Genomic DNA, 24,674 nt, shown 5'->3' with positions numbered 1-24,674 from the left:
ACGAGTGTTTCATTGTCATATGTACTGACAATGGAACAATCAAATTCTTACTGGTAGCAGCTTAACAGGCCCATCAACACAATACACACAGATAAAACATAATAGTCAAAAAATAAAATTCATAAATTAATAACTAATACTAGGTTGCATTCATAATGCAAAAAATGAATAGACAATAGACAATTATTGCAGGAGTAGGCCATTCGGCCCCTTGAGCCAGCACCGCCATTCAGTGTGATCATGGCTGATCATCCCCAACTGGAGCACCTGGAGAAAACCCACGCGGTCACAGGGAGAACGTTCAAACTCCGTACAGACAACAGTTGGAGTCAGGTCTCTGGCACTATAAGGCAAAAACACAACTGCTGCACCACTGTGCCCTCCTCCCCACTCATAATCCAACCATAGACACTGTCCATAGAAGGACTCTCACGGTTGCTGAGATCAGTGTTGTGTTGTGTCCAAGGGCCTGATGGTTGCCGGGAAGAAGCTGTTCTTGAAGCTGGAGGTAATGGATCTCAGGCGCCAGGGTGGTGTTAATATTGGCTGCCTTTTTAAGGAATAATAATACTTGAAAAAAAAATGTTGTTTGCTTACCTGAATTATCAGAGCTGAACACAGGACTGAATGGAGTTGACCAAAATATGTGAATGATCAGCCACTTCAGTATTACCATCCTCCATAACAGTGAACAGTGTCACTTGAGTGTCCTCTGTATCAGCAGTTTCTATTTTAAACCAGGGAATACCTCCAAGCACTGGAGTTCCTGGACCAACAAAAAGTAAGAAATTATTACATGTAAATCGACAAATAGAACTCCATTGACTTTGACAGGTCATCACCTCATCCTATCTACTGAAGGCGGTAATAGTCCTTTAGAGGGAAAAAAAATCAGTGAAGAATAAAAGGATTAATGCAGTCATTTGAAAATGGGAAAATGTATCATAATTTATTGGCCTCATAAATGTAATTATTTAAAAATTTCAGCCTTGTCACTTGACCTTATTCATTTCAAGCAGTCCTTTCCCTGAGGGTGTTTTATAGGCCACAGCCCATAACCAATTCAGCAACACCATATCCTGTTTGGATTTCTGTAATGATTTAATTCCAATCGTTTCCGTTTTAAGAGTGATTTAAATTTTATTGCTGCAGTTTTGAGCTCCCTGCTCCTGTTTCTTAAGCAGATCAGGTATAGAGAAATCGCTGGCTGTCAGATTTCTGACTATACAGAGCTGCCAAGCTCAGCATATTACCAGGAGTGGGATTTTATAAAGAGCTTGAAGTATTTGCTAAAGCAATCTCAAAACAACACACGATGACCAAAATTATCGTCCCACTCCCAAGCCTGCTGGGACTGATATGGATGGTGCTTCCAAAAAGCTGGTGCGTTATTGTTCAAGAGAACCATGCCAGACCCGATAAACCCACTGGCCCATCTTTCCCACCCAACTAAATCTCATCGTCACATTTAAGTCAGCATCTTGCTAATGAGAAGCATCACACGTATGTGTACAAACCATGTCAGGGCTTCACGTTAGATTTAGTGTGCAGATTTGTGTTGAAAATAAGTCCGCATCCAGCAAGGGCAAGACTTGCCGCCGACATAAACAAAGGTCACATAGTTCAATCTTTTTGAATATTCCAGTTGCATATTTTATCTTCTTCACATTATATGAAGTGTAACCTTCTTCTGAAGAATGATTACTGCATCTAAAGATGATTAATTTCCTCTATTTGCTACATGACATTTATATACGCTATCAATGAACCAAGTTACCTTTTTAGTCCGAGTCCAGCAGTTCTGCCTACTCATGTGGTTTATGTAGCTGTCAGCTCTATTACTGTCACTGTAGACCCTGGTTGCCCATCCCGAGTCAGACAGGAACTGACTATATATGTCTGGCTCAGGTATCAAAAAGATTATAAGTCCTTGGGCTCTGGTCAAATCAGGTTCTTTATAAATATTGCATCAATTCTCGGTGCTGAAGAATGTTGTAGGGTTGACAGCCCTTGGAGACAGGAGAGGTCAGGCAGTGTTGCAGGAGGTTTGCATTATTTAAGATATAGCTTCATTGCTGAGTCTCACTGCCTGACCTGAGCTCAGTGCGCTCGGGTTGAGTTCAGATTGGTTTTGGTCAGTTTGGCTCCTAATTTATTCCCACGCAGATGTCTAAATCGTGGCCGACTTTCTCCTTGTGGTCCCTTATATAAAATGATATGAGAATAGGCGAGTGGCTAGTGTAAGCTCCTCCTTCAGCTTCCACAGCTCCCTTATACGGCAGATGCATCTCTGAAAGTGAATGGAAGCAGTTGGAAGATGGATCATGAAATAATCTTTTCTATCACAACACAGAGTACCTTGATCATGAAGTAGCAATAGCCTGTTTAACATAGGTTGTTAACTGTGAAAACCAGTCTGGCTTTTTCAATCATTCAATTATATTTAGTTGTCACATGTACCGAGCAACAGTGAAAAGCTTTGTTTTGCATACAACCCGGTAAAACCGTACGGCAGGTATCGCCGTGTCACATTTCCTGCGCTGACAAAATCGCAAAAAAGTTAATCGGACAGTCTTATCCTATGCTCGCAGCGTTCAACCAGGCCTGCCGCAGTACATGGCAACAGGCACCCCCCTTGTCGGGTTCCCGTTCGTTCTCGACTGTTCCCCCCCCCCCCCCCCAAATCTTTGCACATCCCCAATCCTGGACTTTCCACTCGTCACTTTAATTTTTCATGTATCTTGTTGTGTTTTATGACTGTTGGCAGTCTAATCTCCCTCCTGGGATAAATAAAGTTCTATCGTATCGTAAGATGGAGCCATGTAGTCATACAGCACGGAAACAGGCCCTCCCACCCAATTTGTCTATGCTAATCAAGGTACCCCCTTTAAGTTAGTGTCTTTTATCTATATTTGGCCCATATCCCCCGACAACACTCCCCAGGACCTTGCCATTCACTGTGAAATTCCTGCTCTGGTTTGACTTCCCAAAATGCAACACCTCGCTCTTTTCTGTATTAAACTCCATTCGAAATTCTTCAGCTGTTCAGGATCCTGCTGTAATTTTTGATAACCATCTTCACTATCTATGATACCATCATGTCATCTGCAAAATTACTAATCATGCCTTGTACATTTGCATCAAAGTAATTGACAAAAACCACAAACAGCAATGTGGCCAGCATCAAAGATCTGCCCTAGGTTCTTTGGCCAACACCAAGCCCTGAGGCACACCACTAGTCACAGGCCTCCTGTCTGAAAAACAATCTTCCACCATCACCTGCTGCTTCCTTCCATGAAGTCAATTCTCTATTCAGTTGGCTAGCTCTCCCTGGATCCCATGCGATCTATCCTTCCAGAGCAACCTACCATGCAGAACAGTTGCAAATGCCTTGCTGAAGTCCATATAGACAACATTTATGGCTTTGCCCTCATCAACCTATCTGCCGACTTCTTCAAAAAACTCAATCGGGTTTGTAAGACAAGAACTACCACATGCAGAACCATGCTGACTGTCCCTAATCAACCCCCATCTTGAGTTTGAGTTTAGTTTATTGCCACGTGCTTCCGCTGACTGGTTAGCACACAACAAAAACTTGCCACTGTACCTTGTCACTGCAGTTTTAGTTGTGTGCTAACCAGTCAGCGGAAAGACAATACCTGAGTACAATCGAGCCATCCATTGTGTACAGTTACATGACAAAGGGAATAATGTGAATAGCGTTTAGTGCAAGTTAAAGTCCAGTAAAGTCGAATCAAAGTCTGAGCAAAATTCCAAATGCTTAGATATCTCATCAGTCATAACATATCTTATCCCTGAGAAATTAGGGCAAATGGTCATGTTTGAATAAATTAAATTATTTTTTAAAAGGAGGCAGAAATGGAGAGGTGGCAGTGATGAGGGAAACGTTAACCTTGAAGAGCGGGACAACTAGCTGCCATGGGCATTGTAAAAGAAGTGAGGAGTTCATGAAGTCTGGAATTAGAGGGAGGCAGGGATAGAGTCCAGAGTCGTACAGCAAGGAAATAGGCCCTTCAGCCCAACTTGTCTGTGCTGACCAAGACAGTCCCTTTTGCCCACATTTGGTTCCTACCCCCCGAAACCAGAGCATTATGGGGCTGAAGTAGCCTCACCAGTTGAAACATCTGTGTTGGTGCCAGGAATCTTTTATAGCTGGAGGTGTGAGTAATACTGCACAATAGCACAACATTCCTCAAAAAACATTGAAGACATTCAGAAGCTTTCATTAAGTGATAATGGGGTGTTAATGAGAAATATCACAGGACAAAGAACCGCAAGGACATTTCACATCACCACCTACATTTAGCTTGGAATGTAGGTGGAATAGCTGTGAGTTTATAAAGAATCATCTCAGTGGATACTTTGTGTCAATACAGAAGGGAAAGTTAGAACATGTAACAAATATGTAATCAACATAATGTATCAAATATGTAATCAACATTCTTCATCAACGTCTGACGAAGGGTCTCGTCCCAAAACGTCACCCATTCCTTCTCTCCAGAGATGCTGCCTGTCCCGTCCCGCTGAGTTACTCCAGCATTTTGTGTCTATCTTTGGTTTAAACCAGCATCCGCAGTTCGTTCATACAAATATATAACCAAGCTGGTTTGTAAGGACACTAACCAGTGCTGTGTCCAGTATCAGGCCATGATAGAAAATGGCAGAAATGCACAAAGATCTTGAGGAAAGGGATGTCAATACTGGGCTCACTGTGCTCCACTGTGCTCCACTGTGAGGTTCCAAGCTCTAAAACTACTGTAACATTCTTGTAAATGCCACTGGTTCCTGAGGTCGACGTCTAAAGTTTAGTTTTATGCTACCTGTTTTGAAATATAAAAATAATATAGCTAGCCGCACCCTGCGTAGACTTAATAGTTTCATTCATCAAACTCAAAAAGCCTGAAAATCTGGTTTCCCGGACTAGTCTACCCGACAACTAGTCTCAGCAAGTCTGGCACATTTTCGGTTTCTTTACTTGATTCCACAGGCTGTGCATTTGAAAGAGGGGTCTTAAGAAGGGTCATGACTCGAAACATCGTCTGTTGACTCCCTCCCCAAATGCTGCCTGACCCGCTGAGTTCCTTCAGCATGTCACTCAATACTCCTGCAGTCTCTTGTGTCCCCATTTTGAAAGACATTTAAAGGCCTCATCTGTGCTCGGTGGGTAAAGTAAATCAATGCAGACTTGTTTGGTCCAAGGGTCCTATGTTCCTGAGAGAGGCAGTGGAGGTTATGGATGTACTTTTGTCACCTACCCAAATTCCATCGCTTCCAAAACAGTTCCCATAGAATAGAAGGAAGAAAATGTAACCTCGCTACTTAAGAAAGGAGAAAGAGAGAAAAACAAAGCACAATAGACCCGTAGAGGAGGGAAAAGGCTGGAATCTATTATTAAACCAGTGATGAAAGAGCACTTGGAAAATAATAATAGGATTGGGCCGAGAGAACATACATTCTTGAAAGGGAAATCATGTTTGACAAATGTTAGAGGTTTCTGTGGTTGTAACTAGCAGAACAAAAAGAGGAAACCGGTTCTTGTGTATCTTTTCAGATGGCCTTGTGTGAGGTGCTGCACAAGAAGTCATTGAACAAAATGAAAGTACCTGATTGTGGAGTAATATACGTGTGGAAATTAAAGGCAGCGCGGAAATAAGCAGGTCAGCTTCAGATTGGGAGGTTGTGATTAGTAAGTGCTGCAGGGTCCCAGCTGTTCACAATCTATATCACTGATTTGGATGAGGGAATTGAATGCAGGTTGTGTTGACCACAGCAAGCATGCAGCGAGGTTCAGACTGCAGGAGTACGTGCTGAAGCTCGGTGCAGCCAACGCCAAGGCTCTGTGGGGGAGGGCAACAGTCTAGGGTCCTTCCGCTGCTGGATATGAGGGGCAGGGTGTGGTGGAGACGCCCCTCAAAATAAGGGAATGGATTTCACGCCAGTGGGCCACATGAGTGGCAAGAGCGTGGGGTAAAGTTGCGATTTGGGAAAGCAGTATTGAATGTCGGGTGAATCTTTTTGCACAGTTCATGTATTGTATATATTTATTTACTTGAATAAAGTCTGTTTTGAAATTTTAAAAAAAGGGAGGTTTAAAGGAGGTGGACATCAGGTATGTGATTTGGGAAAGGTTAAGGCAGAAGGAATATAAAATGGGAAATAATCAGGTCATCCATGTTGGTAGATAAATATAGGCGAGGTGGAGTAATTCTTAAATGGCGAGAGCCTGCGCTGTAACTTTAGACTTTAACGATTCAGCTTGGAAACAGACACTTCAGCCGACTGAGTCCACGCTGACCAGTGATCACTATCCTCATATCAATTTGCAATTTTACCGGAGCCAATTAACCTACAAACCTGTTCGACTTTGGAGTGTTGGAGGAAACCGGATCACCTGGAGAAAACCCACGCGGCCACAGGGAGAACATACAGACTCCACACAAACAGCACCCATAGTCAGGATCGAATTGGGATCTCTGGTGCAGTAAGGTAGCAACTCTGCCGCTGCATCAGTGTGCTGCCTCTTGCTTGAAAGTCTAAAGTAAAGTCTAGAGCCTGAAAGATGTTGGGACCCGGCTGTCCTAGTACACAAATCAATAATGTTTAACAGGTAGCGACTGCAGGCAATTCGGATGGCAAATGATATGTTAGCTTTTATTGCAAAATTTGAGTACAAGGGTAAAGATGTCTTGCTCAAAATAAATGGAGCCTTGGTGACACTGACTGGTACAGGTTCTCAAGTTTAGACGCCTAAGATATGATCTCACGGAAATATACAGGGTAGTTTCAGGGATGATCCTTCACTTGATTGAGTGGAAGGCGGCACTGTTCAGATCAGAGATAAGAAGAACGACAAGTAGGGAGTGAATGTTGAGACTACTTTCCCCTGCAGGATTGTAGCAGCTTTGTCAGTGAGTATAGTGAAGATAGCTGTTTAGATATTATAGAATCAAGAGGTATGGGTAATGCAGGAAAATGACACATGAGGCAGGTGCAATAACAACATTTAAAAGTCATTTAGACAGGTACATAGGTAGGAAAGATTTAGAGGGAGATGGGCCAAATGCAGGCAGTTGGGACTGACGTTGATGGTCAGCGCTGTGTCACACAGACACCAGTACGTTAATGTACAGTTACGCTGTTGGGTTGAAAGATGAATCTTCCTTCAATCACGAGTGAGAACTTCCTCGCTCTTTAAATTATTGCCGTGAGATCTTTTCGATCTATCCGAGTGAAAAAACTGAGAGCTTTAGTTTGCCATCTCACCTGAAGGCCCTGACCTTGTGTGTGATAATCAGGCAAAAAGGCTTGATAGTAATGATTGTAATTTGGAGAATTAGGTCTTTTATATCATTATTCTGGTACTCACTGCCAGCTAGCAGTTGATGACAAAGTGATGCCCTTAATGTAAAGTTACCCAAAGGACAACTCCTATCATTGAGAAGAACCTACTTGTGAACATTGTTTGCCAATCCTAGCATTATAGGATGAAAAAAAACAAAATTAAATGTAATTTAAACTAAACTAGGGCAATCAAAGAAGATGTATTAGTCTGAAGAAGTGTCCCGACCCGTAATGTCATCCACCCATATTCTCCAGAGATGCTGCCTGACCTGCTGAGTTATTCCAGCACTTTGTGTCTTAAGATATATTAGTCATTGCCTTTAACTGAGAGGCAGACTGACAATTTGTATTCTGGACCTCAGGCAAAGGATGTGCTTCTAATGGGAAAAAAACCTAGTATTTATAGGGAACAGAAATATTATTCTCCAGTTAATTTGATGTGGATAAAAAGCGGGTAGCGAAAGCTTATGTCCCTGTGGTTCATGAACAGATGCTGGATGTGTGTTCCACCATGCTTCTTCACTTGTGTCCTTGTAGCATGCAGTGGGCAAGATCTCAGATGCAGTTATAATTGGGCCTTACAGTAACTAATTTCATTATCATGACGGCATAGCAATAGCAAGATTCCCTCATGGAATTACAGCGTGTCCTCATTGAGACGGTAATTGTTTGACAAGGGAATTTACTTCCCTCGCATTGTTGATTTGGTTACCAGAGAGTGTTCGGATCTGTCCCAGCCTGGGTGAGGTGAAAGAGAAAGTCTAACTTAGTCTCAGTGGAAATAACCCAATGTATGTAGTCCAGACTTAGCAAACTGTCATCCTCAATGTTTGGATTATAACGCAGGTTCATAGAACATCAGTTTGTTCGCATCCCTGAGTCCATACATTTTCACCTCTTACCCAGCCAACAATCGCCCATTGTGGGCTCCATACTCCCTTGGTCATCTGTTGCCAACCCTGATTTGTTCTGGTCTTTTCCTACCTCCAGTCCCCCACCTCCCCCTCCCCCCCACTACTTTCAGTCTGAAGAAGGGTTTTGACCCGAAACGTCACCTGCTCATTTTCTCCAGAGATGCTGCCTGATCCACTGAGTTGCTCCAGCACTTTATGTCTATCTACAGTATAAACCAGCATCTTCTGTTTCTCCCTATATATAAAACATCAGTTTGATGCAAAGTGTGAGGGTGTCAGCATCCCTGTGTTCGGAGTTTGTGAGTTCAAGTCCCATTGCAGGACTTCAGGCTTGAGTGGGTTCTGCATCATTTGCACAAATGAGACATATTTATGTGAATGACAAAGAAAACTCTGGTAACAACATTTTCGAGGACATTGAGGCATGAGGTGTGCAAAGTGCAGTCCGTCGGTCTAGACATGGAGAAGCCCTCGTGAAAGTGATTAGTGAACAGCAGGGAGCATCCAAGTCTGGCCAGCTTCCTTTCCTGAGCCGACACCATCTTAAAGGCTTCTCTCCAGAGACGCTGCCTGGCCCGCCGGGTTACTCCACCATTTTGTGTCTACCATCATAAACTGTTCATTCATCTCTTTGCTGTTGATGAGACCTTGCTCAGTGCCAATTGCAGAATAATACTAAATGGTATTTGAACAAGGGTTCAAAAGACTATCCAGTAAATTGCTTCAGGAGATCCTGAATGTATGACAGAGTGGTATAATAATTCTTTCCTATTTATATTGTCGGCTGTATGCATCCTTAGGGAGTTAGGCCAACAGATTCCCTGGTCCACATTGCCACATTGCTTAATTGAGCTTGTGAGTTTGCAGATAAGAGATTTGTTAGAGAGCAAAATATAGAAATGTTAAATCCAGCTCTGAACCAAAAACTGAGTCATAGGTGAGGTTAATGGTGCCCTACCTTCCTATTCTTCTGGGAAGCCACATCCTCTAGCCTTGTTTTAATGACCTACATTATCTGGTTCATCTGCCTTCTCTTTTATTATTCAGTCCTATTTCATCCAACATTCCACGGGGGACCGAATCTCCCCCTTGCATGTCAAGCTCCCATCTGTGGCCGGCAATCTATGGAGACGAGGGATTGAGGCTTGGAATTTGGAACACCGGGATCCACCGGCAGCTTGCTCAGTTTATAGTGAACGGTGGCCGAGCTTGCACAGAGGCATTCAAGAGGAGTACCGAGAGAAACTTCAATTAAATGAGAGGAGCATCGACGATGAAGTGGAAGAAAGGACAAATGCTCCATTCACATCTACAATGATGTAGCAGCTTACCGTAAAGTCAAGGGTCAAGAGTGTTTTATTGTCATATATCCCAAATGGAACAATGAAATTCTTACTTGCAGCAGCACAACAGAATATGTAAACATAGTACACTGTAAACAATATAGTAAGTGGAAAAAAGGTTCAAAATATTATGATTAATATATTATTATATACACACACTCTCACACACACTCTCATTCACACTCTCTCTCACACACACACACACACATACATATATAGGTTCTTTACAGCGCCAGAGACCCGGGCTCGATCCTGACTACAGGTGCTGTCTGTACGGAGTTTGTACATTCTCGCCGTTTTCTCCAGATGCTCTGCTTTCCTCCCACACTCCAAAGACGTACAGGTTTGTAGGTTAATTGGCTTCGGTAAAAATTGCAAATTGTCACTCGTGTGTAGCATAGTGTCAACGTGCGGGGATCGCTGGTCGGCGCGGACAGTGGGTGGAAGGGCCTGTTTCCGCGCTGTATTTCTAAACTAAACTAGATATGTGTGTGTGTGTGTGTGTGTGTGTGTGTGTGTGTGTGTGTGTGTGTGTGTGTGTGTGTGTGTGTGTGTGTGTGTGTGTGTGTGTGTGTGTGTGTGTGTGTGTGTGTGTGTGTGTGTGTGTGTGTATATATATATATATTAACAGAAACAAACATAGAACGAAAGGCAAATTAGTGTATTAGTATTGGTTTATTATTGTCACCTGTATGGCGATATGGTGACAAACTTTGTTTTGCATGCTTTCCAGGCTGATTACGCCGTATGTGTGGACAGCAGGTAGTGTAAAAAGAGAAAGGAAAGATAACATAATGCAGAATATAATGTTACAGCCGAGAGAAGTGCAGATACAAAATGTGCAGATCAATTGTGAATCCCTCTGTAATGATATTTTCGGGGGCATTGTGGTGAGGATTCCTGCCTAGTTCACCACCACAGACACGTGACTGTGGTGCCTGGCAGAACCAGACCACCGTGCCCCAGTTACTTCCAGGCGAGAGAGCTTGCTGGACAGAATACAGGCAGCAACCAGGTACAGTGCCTCTGAGTAAAAGTCCACATTGTGTGCAGAAGGGGCACGTTCTTCTTTCAGGCCAGTGATTCTGCACGCAGCAGAGAATCAGCAATAGTTCAGTTTTAGTTCAGTTTAGTTTGGAGATACAGTGCAGAAACAAACCCTTTGGCCCACTGAGTCCGCACTGACCAGCGATCCCCACACACTAACACTATCCTAGACATACTAGGGACATTTTAACATTTATACCAAAGCCATTTAACCGACAAACCTGTACGTCTTTGGAGTGTGGGAGGAAATCGAAGATCTCGGAGAAAACCCACGCAGGTCACGAACTCCGTGCAGACAGCACCCATAGTCAGGATCGAACCCGGGTCTCTGGCACTGTAAGGCAGTAGCTCTACTACTGTGCCATGGCGCTGCCTTAATAGTGAGAGCTGCGTCACCCACAGCAGCTTTCTTCTGGACAATTTCATCCCCACCTCTCCCACGGATGCCCACTCCTTGTTTGACCTGTCCCTCACAGTGCCTGCTGCTTCCTTCATGTCCACTCATTGTTTATCAACACCAGAGTGGGAGTCAACCTGCAGACAACCACAACTGTGATCGATGCAGCCACTTGGCACGTGGCAGCAGCTTCAGTCCTCTCCTCTGACGGTCGGCCACTGGCCTGCAACATTAACTCTTTCACCCTCTCTCCACAGAGACTGGCCGACTGTACTGACGACCCACTTTCCGAATCTTTCCAGTTTTCCAGCATCGGCAGTGTTTTGCTCTTTCAGTTTCTCCTACCCTTTGCACCTGCAACCACTGAGCATTGCTGAGAACTTAAACTGAACCCATGTTGGTATGTGCAGGAAGGAACTGCAGATGCTGTTTTAAACCGAAGATAGAAGCAAATGCTGGAGTAACTCAGCGGGACATGCAGCATCTCTGGAGAGAAGGAATGGGTGATGTTTCGGGTCGCTGCAAGGATGCAAGTAACCCCAGCATTCCCTCTCTCTCCATCCCTCCCCTACCTAGGTCACACCAGCTTCCCATTCTCACCGAGCAAACAGCTAACAATGGCCTGTTCCCTTGATCATCATTACTTTTTTTGCACATTTTTCATTGATTTGTTCCACATCTCTCTCCATCACCGTCTATATCTCTCGTTTCCCTTTCCCCTGACTCTCAGTCTGAAGAAGGGTCTCGACCCGAAACATCGCCCATTCCTCCTCTCCAGAGATACTGCCTGACCCGCTGAGTTACACCAGCATTTTGTGTCTACCTCATGAGTTGGTATCTGCGTGCTACAGGAGTGAGACTCAGTAAGTGTCCTCTTCACCTTCAACCACTGGATTACTTTGATTTTCCAGCCCTCACCTTAAAATTCCTTATTGCGACAAAACTGTCCAGTTAAAGAGATGGGAAATATGACAGGAGTATGGATTAGGACATAAACAATCTCTAACTATTTATGTCCTATTATTAGGCACCACATCTGTGAATTTTATGGTGATTGTCACACTGTACTCACCAGCCAGCGACTTGCTGATGATTTAATGCCATTTTCAGATACCCTATTCAGCTTATCAGCTTGTAATAATTGAGAGGGTAGTAAAAGTATAATTAATTGACATTTTGCTCCTGGAGAGGTCAGTTCTCTTGTCCTCATCCCCGCTGTTCTGAGTCGTGTCCTCTTACCTGTCTGAGGGGAGGCGGTTGTCTGACCTTGGGCGGCAGCTTTAGCTATGAGTGTGTTAATTAAAAGAGACACATGGGGAGTTGCTCGCTGCAGCTTCACTCTGTGACCTAGGCTTTAACTTTATACTACAAAGAAGGAAGAAATCTGCATTATTCACTTGATCAGTGCGATGCGCTGTGCATTTCATTAACCCCGGGTCAGAGCAGAATTTCAGTCAGCCGAATACAGATTGTCACCAGCACAATAGAGAGGAGGAAAACAAAATATTTCTCTTTCCCTCTGTTCAATGTCTTGCAAACAGGTTACGATGATAAACATTGGATGCTTCACTTGGTTGCACTAATCATATCTGGAGAGGGCAGCAGAGTTAAATACTGGTGCATTGATTCCATTCGAATTTCCCATCACATTTATAGTCGTGATTGATCAGGGTTGTTGTAAGTTATACATGGTCTCGTTTTACAGACATCATCAAGAGTAGCTGAATATATGTGGATTTCAGTTGTCCATAGGTCAGTGTCTGGCGTTCTGGGCGCAGGTTAACTGTAGAAGCTTCATGGGAGGCATGTGGGAACTGCAGGTGCTGGTTTACCAAAAATACACAAAGTGCTGGAGTAACTCAGCGGGCCAGGCAGCATCTCTGGAGAACATGACGCTTCGGGTCTATACCTTCTTCAGTCTCGAGTTAGATCTACTTATACATTGCTGAATCTTGGGCAAGGATGGCGTTCCAGGTCGGGACCCTTCTTCTTGTGTATAATGCATGGATCCCTCTACATGTGTGAATCTGTGGGCCAAGGATGGTGCAGGCCACTTGTGGAGTGAGAGGCCTTCACAATAAATATGAGGAATGCCCCAGCAACACTGAGCAGTCCAAGGCTATCATGAATGGTGCGTGGATCCCACTACATGTAGGTCACCTTAGGGAGACGGGCCAGAATGAAACATCGCCCATTCCATTTCTCCAGGGAACCTGCCTGACCTACTGAGTTACTCCAGCAATTTTTGTCTATCTTCGGTTTAAGCCAGCTTCTGCAGTTCCTTCTGTCACATGTAGGTCCCGCTTCCGTTTTCTGTTCACCACTTGATCCCCCACCCCCAATCTCTTTTGGGCCCCCTCATCGACTGGCCAAAGTCTGATGACAAAACCATCTGATGTCCATCAGCACTACTCTCTGTGGTCTGTTCTATTGTGCACAACACATTGGCCCCATATATCACCAGTTTAATAAACCTTCCACAGACCACTCACTATTATTGGACACAGTTCCATTGGGAGCAGCAGTCGTTTGGTACCTCTCCCATTATACAGTTTTGGACAATCTGAGTGAGCTATTCTGCTAACGCATGCGGTTTTATTATGCTCTTTCCAGCTGGTTATTCCATTGCAGTCAGGAACTGGTAGTCCCTTCTCTCCTGCCTTAATTAACCCTACTGCTGCTCCCTTTGAGATTAGGAAATCAGCAAAGGCCAGAAATTAAATCCAGGATCATCTACTCTATACGATATTGTTCCATATTAGATTCACTTCCCCTGTGAGCTACCATTGAGATTAGCTTCCTCCCTGCAAGCCCACAGGACCCTCTGAATGACACGGTTACACCACGCATAGATGATGGGTTCTGAGGCCAGACTCCAAACGTTAAGAAGATTTTAAAAAGTAATCGCACAATCCTACACTCAATGCACTGAGTGGACATTAAAGAACGCAGAAGGCTCCGGGGATGTTTACAGTTTAGTTTATTGTCACGTGCACTGTGGTACAATGAAAAGCTTTTGTTGCGTGCTGTCCAGTCAGCAGAAAGACAATAGATGATTACAATTGAGCCATTGACAGTGTACAGATACATGATAAGGAAATAACGTTCAGTGCAAAGTAAAGCCAGCAAAGTCTGATCAAGGATAGTCCGAGGTAGGCAAAATTGCTGGAGGAACTCTGCAGGTGAGGCAGCATCTATGGAGAGAAGGAATAGGCGACATTTCGCGTCGAGATCCGTCTGACGAAGACCAGAAACGCTACCGATTCCTTTTCTCCATAGATGCTGCCTCACCCGCTGAGTTCCTCCAGCATTTTTGTCTACCTTCGATTTTTCTAGCATCTGCAGTTCTTTCTTAAAGGATAGTCTGAGGGTCACCAATGAGGTAGATAGTAGTTCAGCATTGCTCTCTGGTTGAGGTAAGATGATTCTACCACACAGCGGCAGAAGGCTCCGAGACGAAGGGGGGACCTGGCGGGGCGCCCCAAAAACAAAGGGGGGACCCGGTGGGTGGCCACTGAGAACATAGGGGAAGATAAGTGTTTGATGAACCTTGTGTAGCTTTGTTTGCGCCTGAAACGTGGAGACGTTGTGTACTGCCTAGGTGAGGTCTGCTGTATGATTTTACCGGATACTATACGAATACAAAGAATATCACTGTATCTAAGTACATGTGACAATGAACTATCATTGAATCATTGGTGATGGTAGCAATTTATTCTGTTCAGTAGTAACACGATAGTCTTACCTGAGAGACCTGTGTCTCTTCTGATGACATTTATTGAAGGCAGTTCAGAAATGAGTTGTAGATTCAACATGGTCCCCACTTGATTCCGCAGTCTGCATTGAGTTACCTGAATTATAAAATCCTGGCTCACTGGTCCTTTTGTCCCCGGCTGTGGACTCAATCCCATCTAATTAATACTAACACTTCCAATGATGCCAGCAGCATCCAGCTTTGGTGCCTTTGAATGCAACTTTAAACCGTGTTCCTTGGGTCTTTAGTTTAGTTTAGAGACACGGCGTGGAAAACAGGCCCTTCAACTCCGACCAACGATCCCCACACATTAACACTTCCCTACACACACACACCAAGGACAATTTTCCATTTTACACCAAGCCAATTTACCTACAAACCTAAGGTACACAAAAATGCTGGAGAAACTCAGAGAAACGTTACGGGCCGAAACCCTTGAAGGAAATAGGCAACGTTTCGGGCCGAAACTCTTCAAGGGTTTCAACCCGAAACACTGCCTATTTCCTTCGCTCCATAGATGCTGCTGCACCCGCTGAGTTTCTCCAGCATTTTTGTGTACCTTCGATTTTCCAGCATCTGCAGTTCCTTCTTAAACACTTTACCTACAAACCTATGCCTTTGGAGTGTGGCAGGAAACCGAAGATCGAGGAGAAAACCCACGCCGGTCACGGGGAGAACGTACAAAATCTGTTCTGGCAAGCACCCGTAGTTAGGATCGAACCCGAGTCTCTGGCGCTGTAAGGCAGTAGCTCTACTGCAATGCCTCGATGCCGCCCTTAGTAGTTGCATAGGTGTAGCATCCTGTGCCATTACTTCAAGTACAAAGCAGAGTGATTCATTTCAGTTTCCAGGCCAGCAGTTATCCCACAAGCAGATACAAGTACACCATTGATTTTCCGGCACCCTTGGTTCTAGAGCCTAACCAGATTATCCATTTTGTTGGACCAAAGGAGGTCATATAATAATAATTCAACAATACACCTCTGACCCACTAATTATACCCCTCCGGTGTCTCTAAAGCACCAAGGACTGCTAGAAATTTAAGTAAAGAATTAACAATTAACAAAAAGTAAACAATTAACGCCTTCAAGACGGAGGCACACATCCCAAAAGATTGTGCGCTACACGCAATGCTCTCGGCATTTTGTCCGGAATTGAAGGAGATGCCGGACCATCAGTTGCCGGATAATCGGTGGTGTTCCTGTATTTCATCTTTATTGCAATGTTGGTGATATGAAGCTGGTTGTTACGGCAGTGACTGCAAGCCAGAGTACTTCATGGGTTGCACAGACCGTTTAAGTCATCCTGAGGTCACGAAAAGACCAAGCAAATGCAGATTCCTCTCAGCTGCATTCCTCGCTGCTGATTGCTGGTGACCCTGTGTCTGTGGACTGTGCTCCGTGTGTGTAGCCAGTGAACGGCATTAACTGTGCCGTGCTGAAGGTCCAGACTGCGAAGCCATCAACCCGGCTGAACAGCCCAGAGATACCTCCAGGACAGCCGTGCTATTTACATTCAGCTAATAAAACTGAAATGCTAAAATAACAAACAAAAAAGTTCTGGAAGATTTTAGTCAGTAAAATGAATACAATTCGACACTGTTTGCAATTCAGGGAAATCCAATACAAACGGCATTGAATGCAGATTATCTGTTGAGCCCTACCTAGAGGCCAGCCTTGGCTTGCTCATTTTTTATCATCTATCAGCTTATCTTGGCAGTGTTGCCCACTCATGCACCAGTGGAACTATCTCTCCACTACATCTATAGATCTCTCCAGCATGCAGATATGTACTGTCTGGGATGTACCAACAGCAACCAAACAGTGAGTTCACCAATGTTGCCATCTCTGGCCATTGTGGAAAACTGTGCCTTCACACTCCATTTTCAGCCTTGGCCCAATGTTTTGTTCACCTTGGGACTAGCCTTTTGCCTTGGATGATAATGATTCCTCTCAGCCCTATTTGTCATGAATGGGTGGATTGTATGGATGAGGCTGGGGAAACTCAGCGGGTGCAGCAGCATCTATGGAGCGAAGGAAATAGGCAACGTTTCGGGCCGAAACCCAGATGGGTTTCGGCCCGAAACGTTGCCTATTTCCTTCGCTCCATAGATGCTGCTGCACCTGCTGAGTTTCCCCAGCTTTTTTTTGTGTACCTTCGATTTTCCAGCATCTGCAGTTCCTTCTTGAACACGTATGGATGAGGCTCCTCCTTTTAATGAAATTATTCATTAAAAGCCAGGTGGAATGAACAGAATATTACAGCATGTGAACAAGTCCTTGCTGAACATGATGCCAAGACTAACTCTTATTTGTCCGCACATAGTCCATATCCACCCCCCCCCACTTGATGTGCTGCAAGCAGGCTGATGAGAAACCCATTCCTTTGCCGTCAATTCTTCCCAGACTGGTCTTGTATAAGATTGTCCCTCGCAGCTGACAAACCGTGACTGAAGCCAGCGCAGTTAATGCTGGAAGGAAGAGGGGTGAAGGAACAGCTGACACTCAGCAACAACAGCCTCGGAGCAGAGCAGAAGAAGTCATCCCATTACTCTGGGTCAGAGTCCAACCCAAGCCCTCGAGGTGGCAATCTGCTTCACCACTGTGCAACCCTGTGCCCTTCATACTTCACATACTCTGAGGAATTTTTCTTTAAAGAAGAATTTAGGATGAGCACCAGTTCTGATTATTAGCGACAATAACCTGGTTTAGTAAACTCTGCCCTTTTTAAAAACCAGCCAGTCTCCAGTGGTCCTACGTCAAACTTATTCAGGAGAGAGAGGGAGAAGGTATTTTCAGCATGAGATGATCAGATAAACAGATTCCGTTGTCTGTGGACATAAAACAAAATCAGACTAGGATATGGCATTTATTTTATTGAGAAAAATATATAGTTGGATGCACAGTATTTGAGGAAGATTTAGGATGCGTACTGGTCAACGATATATTCAATAAAGACAACCATTTTATCCCACATTCTGTTGAGCAACCTTACTTGGCTACTATGCCAAGTACTCTTTCGCTGAGGGACATTAGGACTCAGAGTTACAAGACCCTAGTTTGGATGGTGGGAGATGTTACCACTGTACACTAAGGCTTGGACAAGGGAGGCACCTAACCACTGCCGAGCTATCTCAACAGAAAATTGCTTTAATCCAAGTGTCGGTTGAACACTAGGTTTATCCCTACCACAGCTTCAGAGACTACCAACACTGACTTTGTACGCTCAGATACAACAATTGATTACTAGTTTGTGGAAACTTTATAGAAACATAGAAAATAGGTGCAGGAGTAGGCCATTCGGCCCTTCGAGCCTGCACCGCCATTCAATATGATCATGGCTGATCATCCAACTCAGTATCCTGTACCTGCCTTCTCTCCATACCCCCTGATCCCTTTAGCCACAAGGGCCACATCTAACTCCCTCTTAAATATAGCCAATGAACTGGCCTCAACTACCTTCTGTGGCAGAGAATTCCAGAGATTCACCACTCTCTGTGTGGAAAATGTTGATCTCATCTCGGTCCTAAAAGATTTCCCCCTTATCCTTAAACTATGACCCCTTGTTCTGGATGCTGCCATTGAAGGAAGGACAGGAGGGGGGAAAGTCCAGGATAAGAAGAACATGTGTGCTGTGGGAAAACGTGCAAACACGTAATGCTTAGCATCCAGAATAACACTAATTGCAACAAAGGTGACCACCTTTCACCAAAAATGCAACCGCTCATTTGTCCAGATCACATTTGAAAAACCTTTACTAATATATATGACATTTGTGGTAAGCAAAGCAAAGGGCAGCTCGGAGCACGTCTCATGCATCGCACCCACTGACCTTTACCCAGTGAAAATGGCCTCCAGATTGAAGCAAACACTGAGTTTCTGATTGTATTCCAGGCCTTTTAAATAAATGAAGATAGAAGCTGGGGCAAAGGGGAAAGCTGTTGTAAGCAGAGACTCCAGCGCTTCCCAGTACAGGGTTACCACCAAACCTACCGCAGATGATTCTCTCATCCTTGGTATTTGCTGCTAAGCCCCTCGTTTGCTCTGAGGAGTTAATTGTGTGTATGTTTTTTTTTTAAATCTTAAAGAAATAAAAATCTGAGCAGATGGGAAAGGATTAGGTGATTGACTCTGAGTGTCAGACAGCATGGAAGTGAGCTGTTTGCTAACATAAACAGATTTATCTCTCTGTACTTCTGGCGCGATCAATGGTTTCCACTGTGTTTGGCATCGTGACTTAAGTCAGTGAATATCATGGTGATGCTGCCGCTGAGGAACCAGAAGTGCACTGGTATTACTACCCACCGGGCATTATGCACACTCCCATGCCGCGTTATCTCAGCAAAGTCCATGGAACAATATTTCCTCGATTCCTCTTTGTGGTGGGGTGAATAACGCAGAGGATGGCAAGAATACCCTGGGTCTTTACCTCAGTGAGAGAAAGCTGGCAGATAAGCCCACAACACTCTTGCGTTAGCCAAGGAAAGAGTAGTCAGTCCTGCCGGTAGATCAGAACCAAGGACCATTAATATCAGATGATCACCTACCTGTACGTAAGAGAGTTCAGGAGATACATGTTAACTCACAGGTGAGCAATAAACTGGAAGCCTGAATGTAGTTGAGCTGCTTGACATAGCCTCTGTCCACAGGAAGCTGGAAAAGGTAGGTCATTCTAATAAGTTGCAATGAAGAAAGCCAGGCCGAGGTTTGTTGGAAGCAGACATTCAACTTGAAATCAGATGAGTTGAATATACGTTTCCATGCTACAAATGCACAGTAGGAGTGCATGAGTGGAGCAGAGGGATCAAGGAGTTTAGGTACATAGTTCCTTGAAACTGGCGTCACAGCTGGCTAGAGTGGTCAAGAAGGCTTATGGTACTTTGGCCTTCATCAGTCAGGGTATTGAGTATAGAGGTTGGGATGTTATGTTGCAGTTGTACAAGACGTCGGTGAGGCTGCATTTGGAGTATTGTGTTCATGTCTTGGTCACCTTGGCCTAGGAAGGATGTTGTTAAGCTGGAAAGAGTGCAGAGAAGGTTTACGAGGATGTTGCCAGGACTTGTGGGCATGAGCTATTGGGAGAGGTTGGGCAGGCTAGGACTTTTTTCCTTGGAGCGCAGGAAGATGAGGGGTGATCATATAGAGGTGTATAAGATCATGAGGGGAATAGATAGAGTGAAGGCACAGTCGTTTACCCAGAGTAGGGAAATCAAGGACCAGAGGACATAGGTTTAAGGTGAGAGGGGAAAGATTTAATAGGAACCTGAGGGGCAACTTTTTCACTCAGAGGGTGGAGGGTATATGGATTGAGCTACTAGAGGAGGTAGTTGAAGCAGGTACTCTATCAGCATTTAAAAGACATCTGGACAGGTACATGGATAGGAAAGGTTTTGGAGAATATGGGCCAAACGCTGGCAGGTGGAGGTAGTGTAGATAGGGCATCTTGGTCGGCTTGGGCATGTTGAGCCGAGGGCCTGCTTCCGTGCTCTATGACTATGATGCAAACAAATAGATTTCAAAGCGAGGTAAGTCCGATCAAAATAAGTTGTGTTCATTATTATATGCACAAATACGTGCTGGTATAATGAAAAACCTTGCTCACAGCAGCAGGCATATAGACTCAGGCAACACACAAAAACATGGATCATACATAAAGTATACAAAATTCCTCAAGACTAGAAAGACGATAAGACTGCAAATAAACAAGAGAAAACACATTTAGAAATAAAACACGTCTGTAGTTGGGCAAGAGGTGCTCCTTGGGCCGTTGTCGAGATAGGATTGTGTAGCTCGGTTCTAAAACCTGATGGTTGTCAGGCAGTAGCTGTTCCTGAACCTGGTGGAGTGGGACGACAGGCTTCTGCACCTCCTGCTCGATGTAGCTGTGAGATGCGGTCCATGATGATAGATGCATGATAATGGGTGGAGTTTGGTGATACGTCTGCAGGTTGATTGCCAACTTGTCCTGTCTGCCAAGGTCCTACTGCATGGAGCACGGATAACCGCAGAGGACCTATTTCAAGAATTGTAGGCAGTCGTTAGTTGGAAAAAACATCAAAAGTTAGACAGGTTTTTCCAAAAATGTCACTGGGGAATATTATATTTCGGTATCCGAAATGTCACCTATCCATATTCTCCAGAGATGCTGCCTGACCCGCTGAGTAACTCTGACAATTTGTGTCTTTTTTTTGTTCAGTTCTTTGTTTCTACCTTTATCTCCACCTTTGTCAGTCTTTAAAATCCTGCCTCACTGGCCTAGATTTTGGTCATGCTGTATGTTCCAGCATCATTTTATTTTACTCTGAGTCAAACCTTGACGGATGACATTCTATGAAGCAACTTGTAACTTTTTACTATGTTAAGGGCACTGTATAAACACAGGTTGTGTAAGTGAGTAGGAAGGAACTGTGGATGCTGGTTTATACCAAAGATTCTGGAGTAACTCAGCGGGACAGGCAGCATCTCTGGAGAAAAAGAATAGGTGACATTTCGGGTCTGAAGAAGGGTTCCGATATGTAACCTCTTCTTTTTTTTCCAGAGATGTTGCCTGACCCGACGAGTTACTCCGGCATTGTGTGCCTATCTCAGGCTGAGTTGGGTCACTGGGCATTGGTGCACATGATAGGTGTAAAGCCAAATCAAAATGTCAGATTGAGCTCGATAGGGTGGGCTGTCTGATGTGGGTTGCTCGTAGACTTAGACTTAGACTTAGATCCTTTATCATGCTGGAACAACAGCAGTCAGTGTGAATGTCTGGACTCTTGTTGTTACATGGTGACATAGAAAAATAGGTGACATAGTAGGCTATTCGACCCTTCGAGCCAGCACCGCCATTCAATATTATCATGGCTGACCATCTAAAATCAGTTCCCCGTTCTTGTTTTTTTCTCCATATCCATTGATTTCATCAGCCCTAAGAGCTAAATCTCTCTCTTTCTGTTCCGTAGAAGAGGAAGACTCCGCTCCCGTTCCGATCATCCAGAGAGCAGAGAGAGGTTACGCGGCATTTCGGAACATTGAACTTGCTCCTCCCTCACACTGTTATCGTCCTTTCATGATTCTGGATGAACTGGAGAAGGTAAAAGCTTCAAAACAAAACGATTCTCTAAGCTCAATACAAGGAGTCTTTGGAGTGAGGCAATGAAGCAATCCATTTGGCTTTTTGCGTTTGAGTTTAGGTTATTGTCACGTGTATTGAGGTACAGTGAAAAGCCTTTGTCGCGTGTTAACCAGTTGGCGAAAAGACAATACATGATTACAATCCATCCATCCACTGTGTACAGATACACGATAAAGGGAATAATGTGAATAACATTAATGCAAGATAAAGTCCGATCAAAGATAGTCCGAGGGTCACCAATGAGGTAGATAGTAACTCAGGACTGCTCTCCAAGTTGTTGGTAGGATGGTTCAGTTGCCTGATCACAATGGGGTAGAAATTGTCCCTGAATCTGGAGGTGTGCATGTTCACATTTCTCTACCTTTTGCCTGATGGGAGAGGGGAGAAGAGGGAGTGACCGGGGTGCGACTCGTCCTTGATTATGCTGCTGGCCTTGCCGAGGCAGCGTGAGGTTTGATATCCGTGCCTGGGGATGCTGATTGACTGATAGAGGCACAGTCTTGCACGGTTGCGTCAGGACGGGCTGGGAGGTAACTTGACACAAAGAGAAAAGGCATATTTTATAAATGTTTCCCTCCTCCCCTCTCCAACCACTTTCTCAGCCTGTGAGATACTTGGGCCCACCAGCACGTACAGAAAGCTTCAGAGCTTTTCTTGGACAGCTTACCACAGAGGGGGCACTCCCTCACCGCTAATCTTTCCTGCCTCACTGGGTGAGACTTAGTTAAATTTAAGAGGATTAATTCATTCAATTTTGCATTTTCAAGATTCCTCGCTGGCTCTGCTGTGCGGATCCCACCACACGACCCATCCCAGCTGGGCTGATGCTGGTGCCTCTTGCTGACAACATCTCCATCAAGCAGTCACCTCACAGTGTGGCATTTGTTGGGGGTTCTGCACTCCATGCACCAGAAACATGCGATCTGGCGTGGCTGTACTTCTAACGACTATTGAGACTCACTGTCCCCGTTGATTCTGAAGTTCTCACTGAATCATTAAATAGGGAAGCGCAGTATGGTGATAAAAGTAAGACTTGAAAGACATGCATTTATCCAGAGCTTTTTAAGACCACGGGATGTCTCCAAGCACTTTACAGCTCATGAAATACTGTTTGAGATGTCCTCAGTGTTGTAGTGTAGATAGACCCGGCAGTCAATTTACATACTTCAAGATCCCATAACTACATTATGATGGTCAGGTGATTAATCTAACTATATGTAGTGCAAGAAATATGTATGAAGGAACTGCAGATACTGGTTTAAACCGAAGATGGACACAAAAAGCTGGAGTAACTCAGCGGGTCAGGCAATATCTCTGGAGAGAAGGAATGGATGACATTTCGGGTCACTTGTTGTTACATGGAAACATAGAGAAACAAGTGATGTAGTAGGCTATTCGAGCCAGCACCGTTCAATATGATCATGGCTGACTTCTATTTTTCTATTTTTAAAGCATCCGTAATGTAACAAAATTCTCCTTATGTGCTTCACAAGAATTACACAAAACACAATTTGACATGAAGTCTCGTTACGGACATTGGGCTGAGGTCCCAGAAGCTTGGTCAAAGAGATAGGGCTGGAGGAGCTCTTTACAGGGCAAGTCTGAGACATTTAGGGCAGGAATCCTAGGCCCCTGGCAACTGGGAAATTGACTTACCAACCTGCATGTCTTTGGAGTGTGGGAGGAAACCGGAGCGCCCAGAGAAAACCCACAAGGTCACAGGGAGAATGTACAAACTCTGTACAGACAGGATGGAACCCGGGTCTCTAGCGCTGAAAGGCAGTGACTCCACCGCTGCACCACCATGCCACTGCATGGATAACTAAATTGGCAAAGGGCAATTTGCTGCAGTAACGGGGACGGAGTGAGAGCACAGACCATGACATGACTTAAACTGGGTGTGTATTGTACACCCTGCTGTAAAAATGACTGTGTTGTTTCTTCTCAAACGCAGAAAGCAAGCAAGAAATCCAACAGCAAAACGCTGAGTGAGAAAGGGACAGAGTCACAAGAGAAGATAACTGAGAGCAGGTGGGTATGAGTTGCAGTGTATCGGTACAAGTACCACTGTGTAACGTTCAGTACAATGAACCGTCTCTGCGAAGTGGCTGCAAGCACTTGTTAGATCATTTTGCTCAGACTCCACGGATGAGGTTGCTGCAGTAACAAGCTGCTGGTCTGGGAGCAAGGACCGCCAGGCTGCTGAGGTGACAATATCTTGATGGGCCACTTTCATGCAGTCGATTACAGATGCTCACAGAGACCTTTAAGTGTAGTGCCCCACAGAGCACTAACATCATAAAAATAATTGCACATCTCAGAGTAGTTAACAAAAATAATTCTGAAAGGTCACGGTAAATGCTAGAAGTACGCAGGAGGTTTGCAAGCAGCTGTAAAGATAAGTAATGGGTTAAAGCTTTGGCAACGGCTGCTATCTAACGCCTCCTTTATGCCATCTCAGTGGCACATTAATCTGTCACAGCCAGTAGGCGCAACAGGTAAACTTGTTGGGATTGCTCGGCTCAGAGTCCAGTATGGTGTGGTATGGTCCTTTATTTGTCACATGTACCAAAGTACAATGAAATTCATTTTTGTATACAGTTCAGTACAAGTATCTCTATACATAAGCACTTCGATGCATATTAGACAATCATCTTAGATACAATACAAGTGTGTAGCAGCAGTACACTGAGACAGTATACAGAGTCGCCAGTTTGGCGCCATTTTCAAGTCCCAGT

At 44.4% G+C, this 24,674-nt stretch overlaps 1 protein-coding gene across 3 annotated transcripts in view; it reads left to right on the top strand.

Moving 5' to 3' along the window:
• The window catches only part of morn1 (MORN repeat containing 1), a 168,235-nt gene that overhangs the window by 114,153 nt on the left and 29,408 nt on the right, over nucleotides 1–24,674 (top strand). For all 3 annotated transcript variants that reach the window (XM_033048111.1, XM_033048113.1, XM_033048112.1), the window contains 2 exons: nucleotides 21,764–21,894; nucleotides 23,891–23,967. In XM_033048111.1, the coding sequence (XP_032904002.1) occupies nucleotides 21,764–21,894; nucleotides 23,891–23,967 (208 nt within the window). The remainder of the gene's footprint in view (nucleotides 1–21,763; nucleotides 21,895–23,890; nucleotides 23,968–24,674) is intronic.

Source organism: Amblyraja radiata, chromosome 31, assembly GCF_010909765.2.
Source record: "Amblyraja radiata isolate CabotCenter1 chromosome 31, sAmbRad1.1.pri, whole genome shotgun sequence".
Classification (NCBI taxonomy): domain Eukaryota; kingdom Metazoa; phylum Chordata; class Chondrichthyes; order Rajiformes; family Rajidae; genus Amblyraja; species Amblyraja radiata.
Note: the sequence above shows the minus strand (reverse complement) of the source record. Positions and strands in the feature narration are given on the sequence as shown.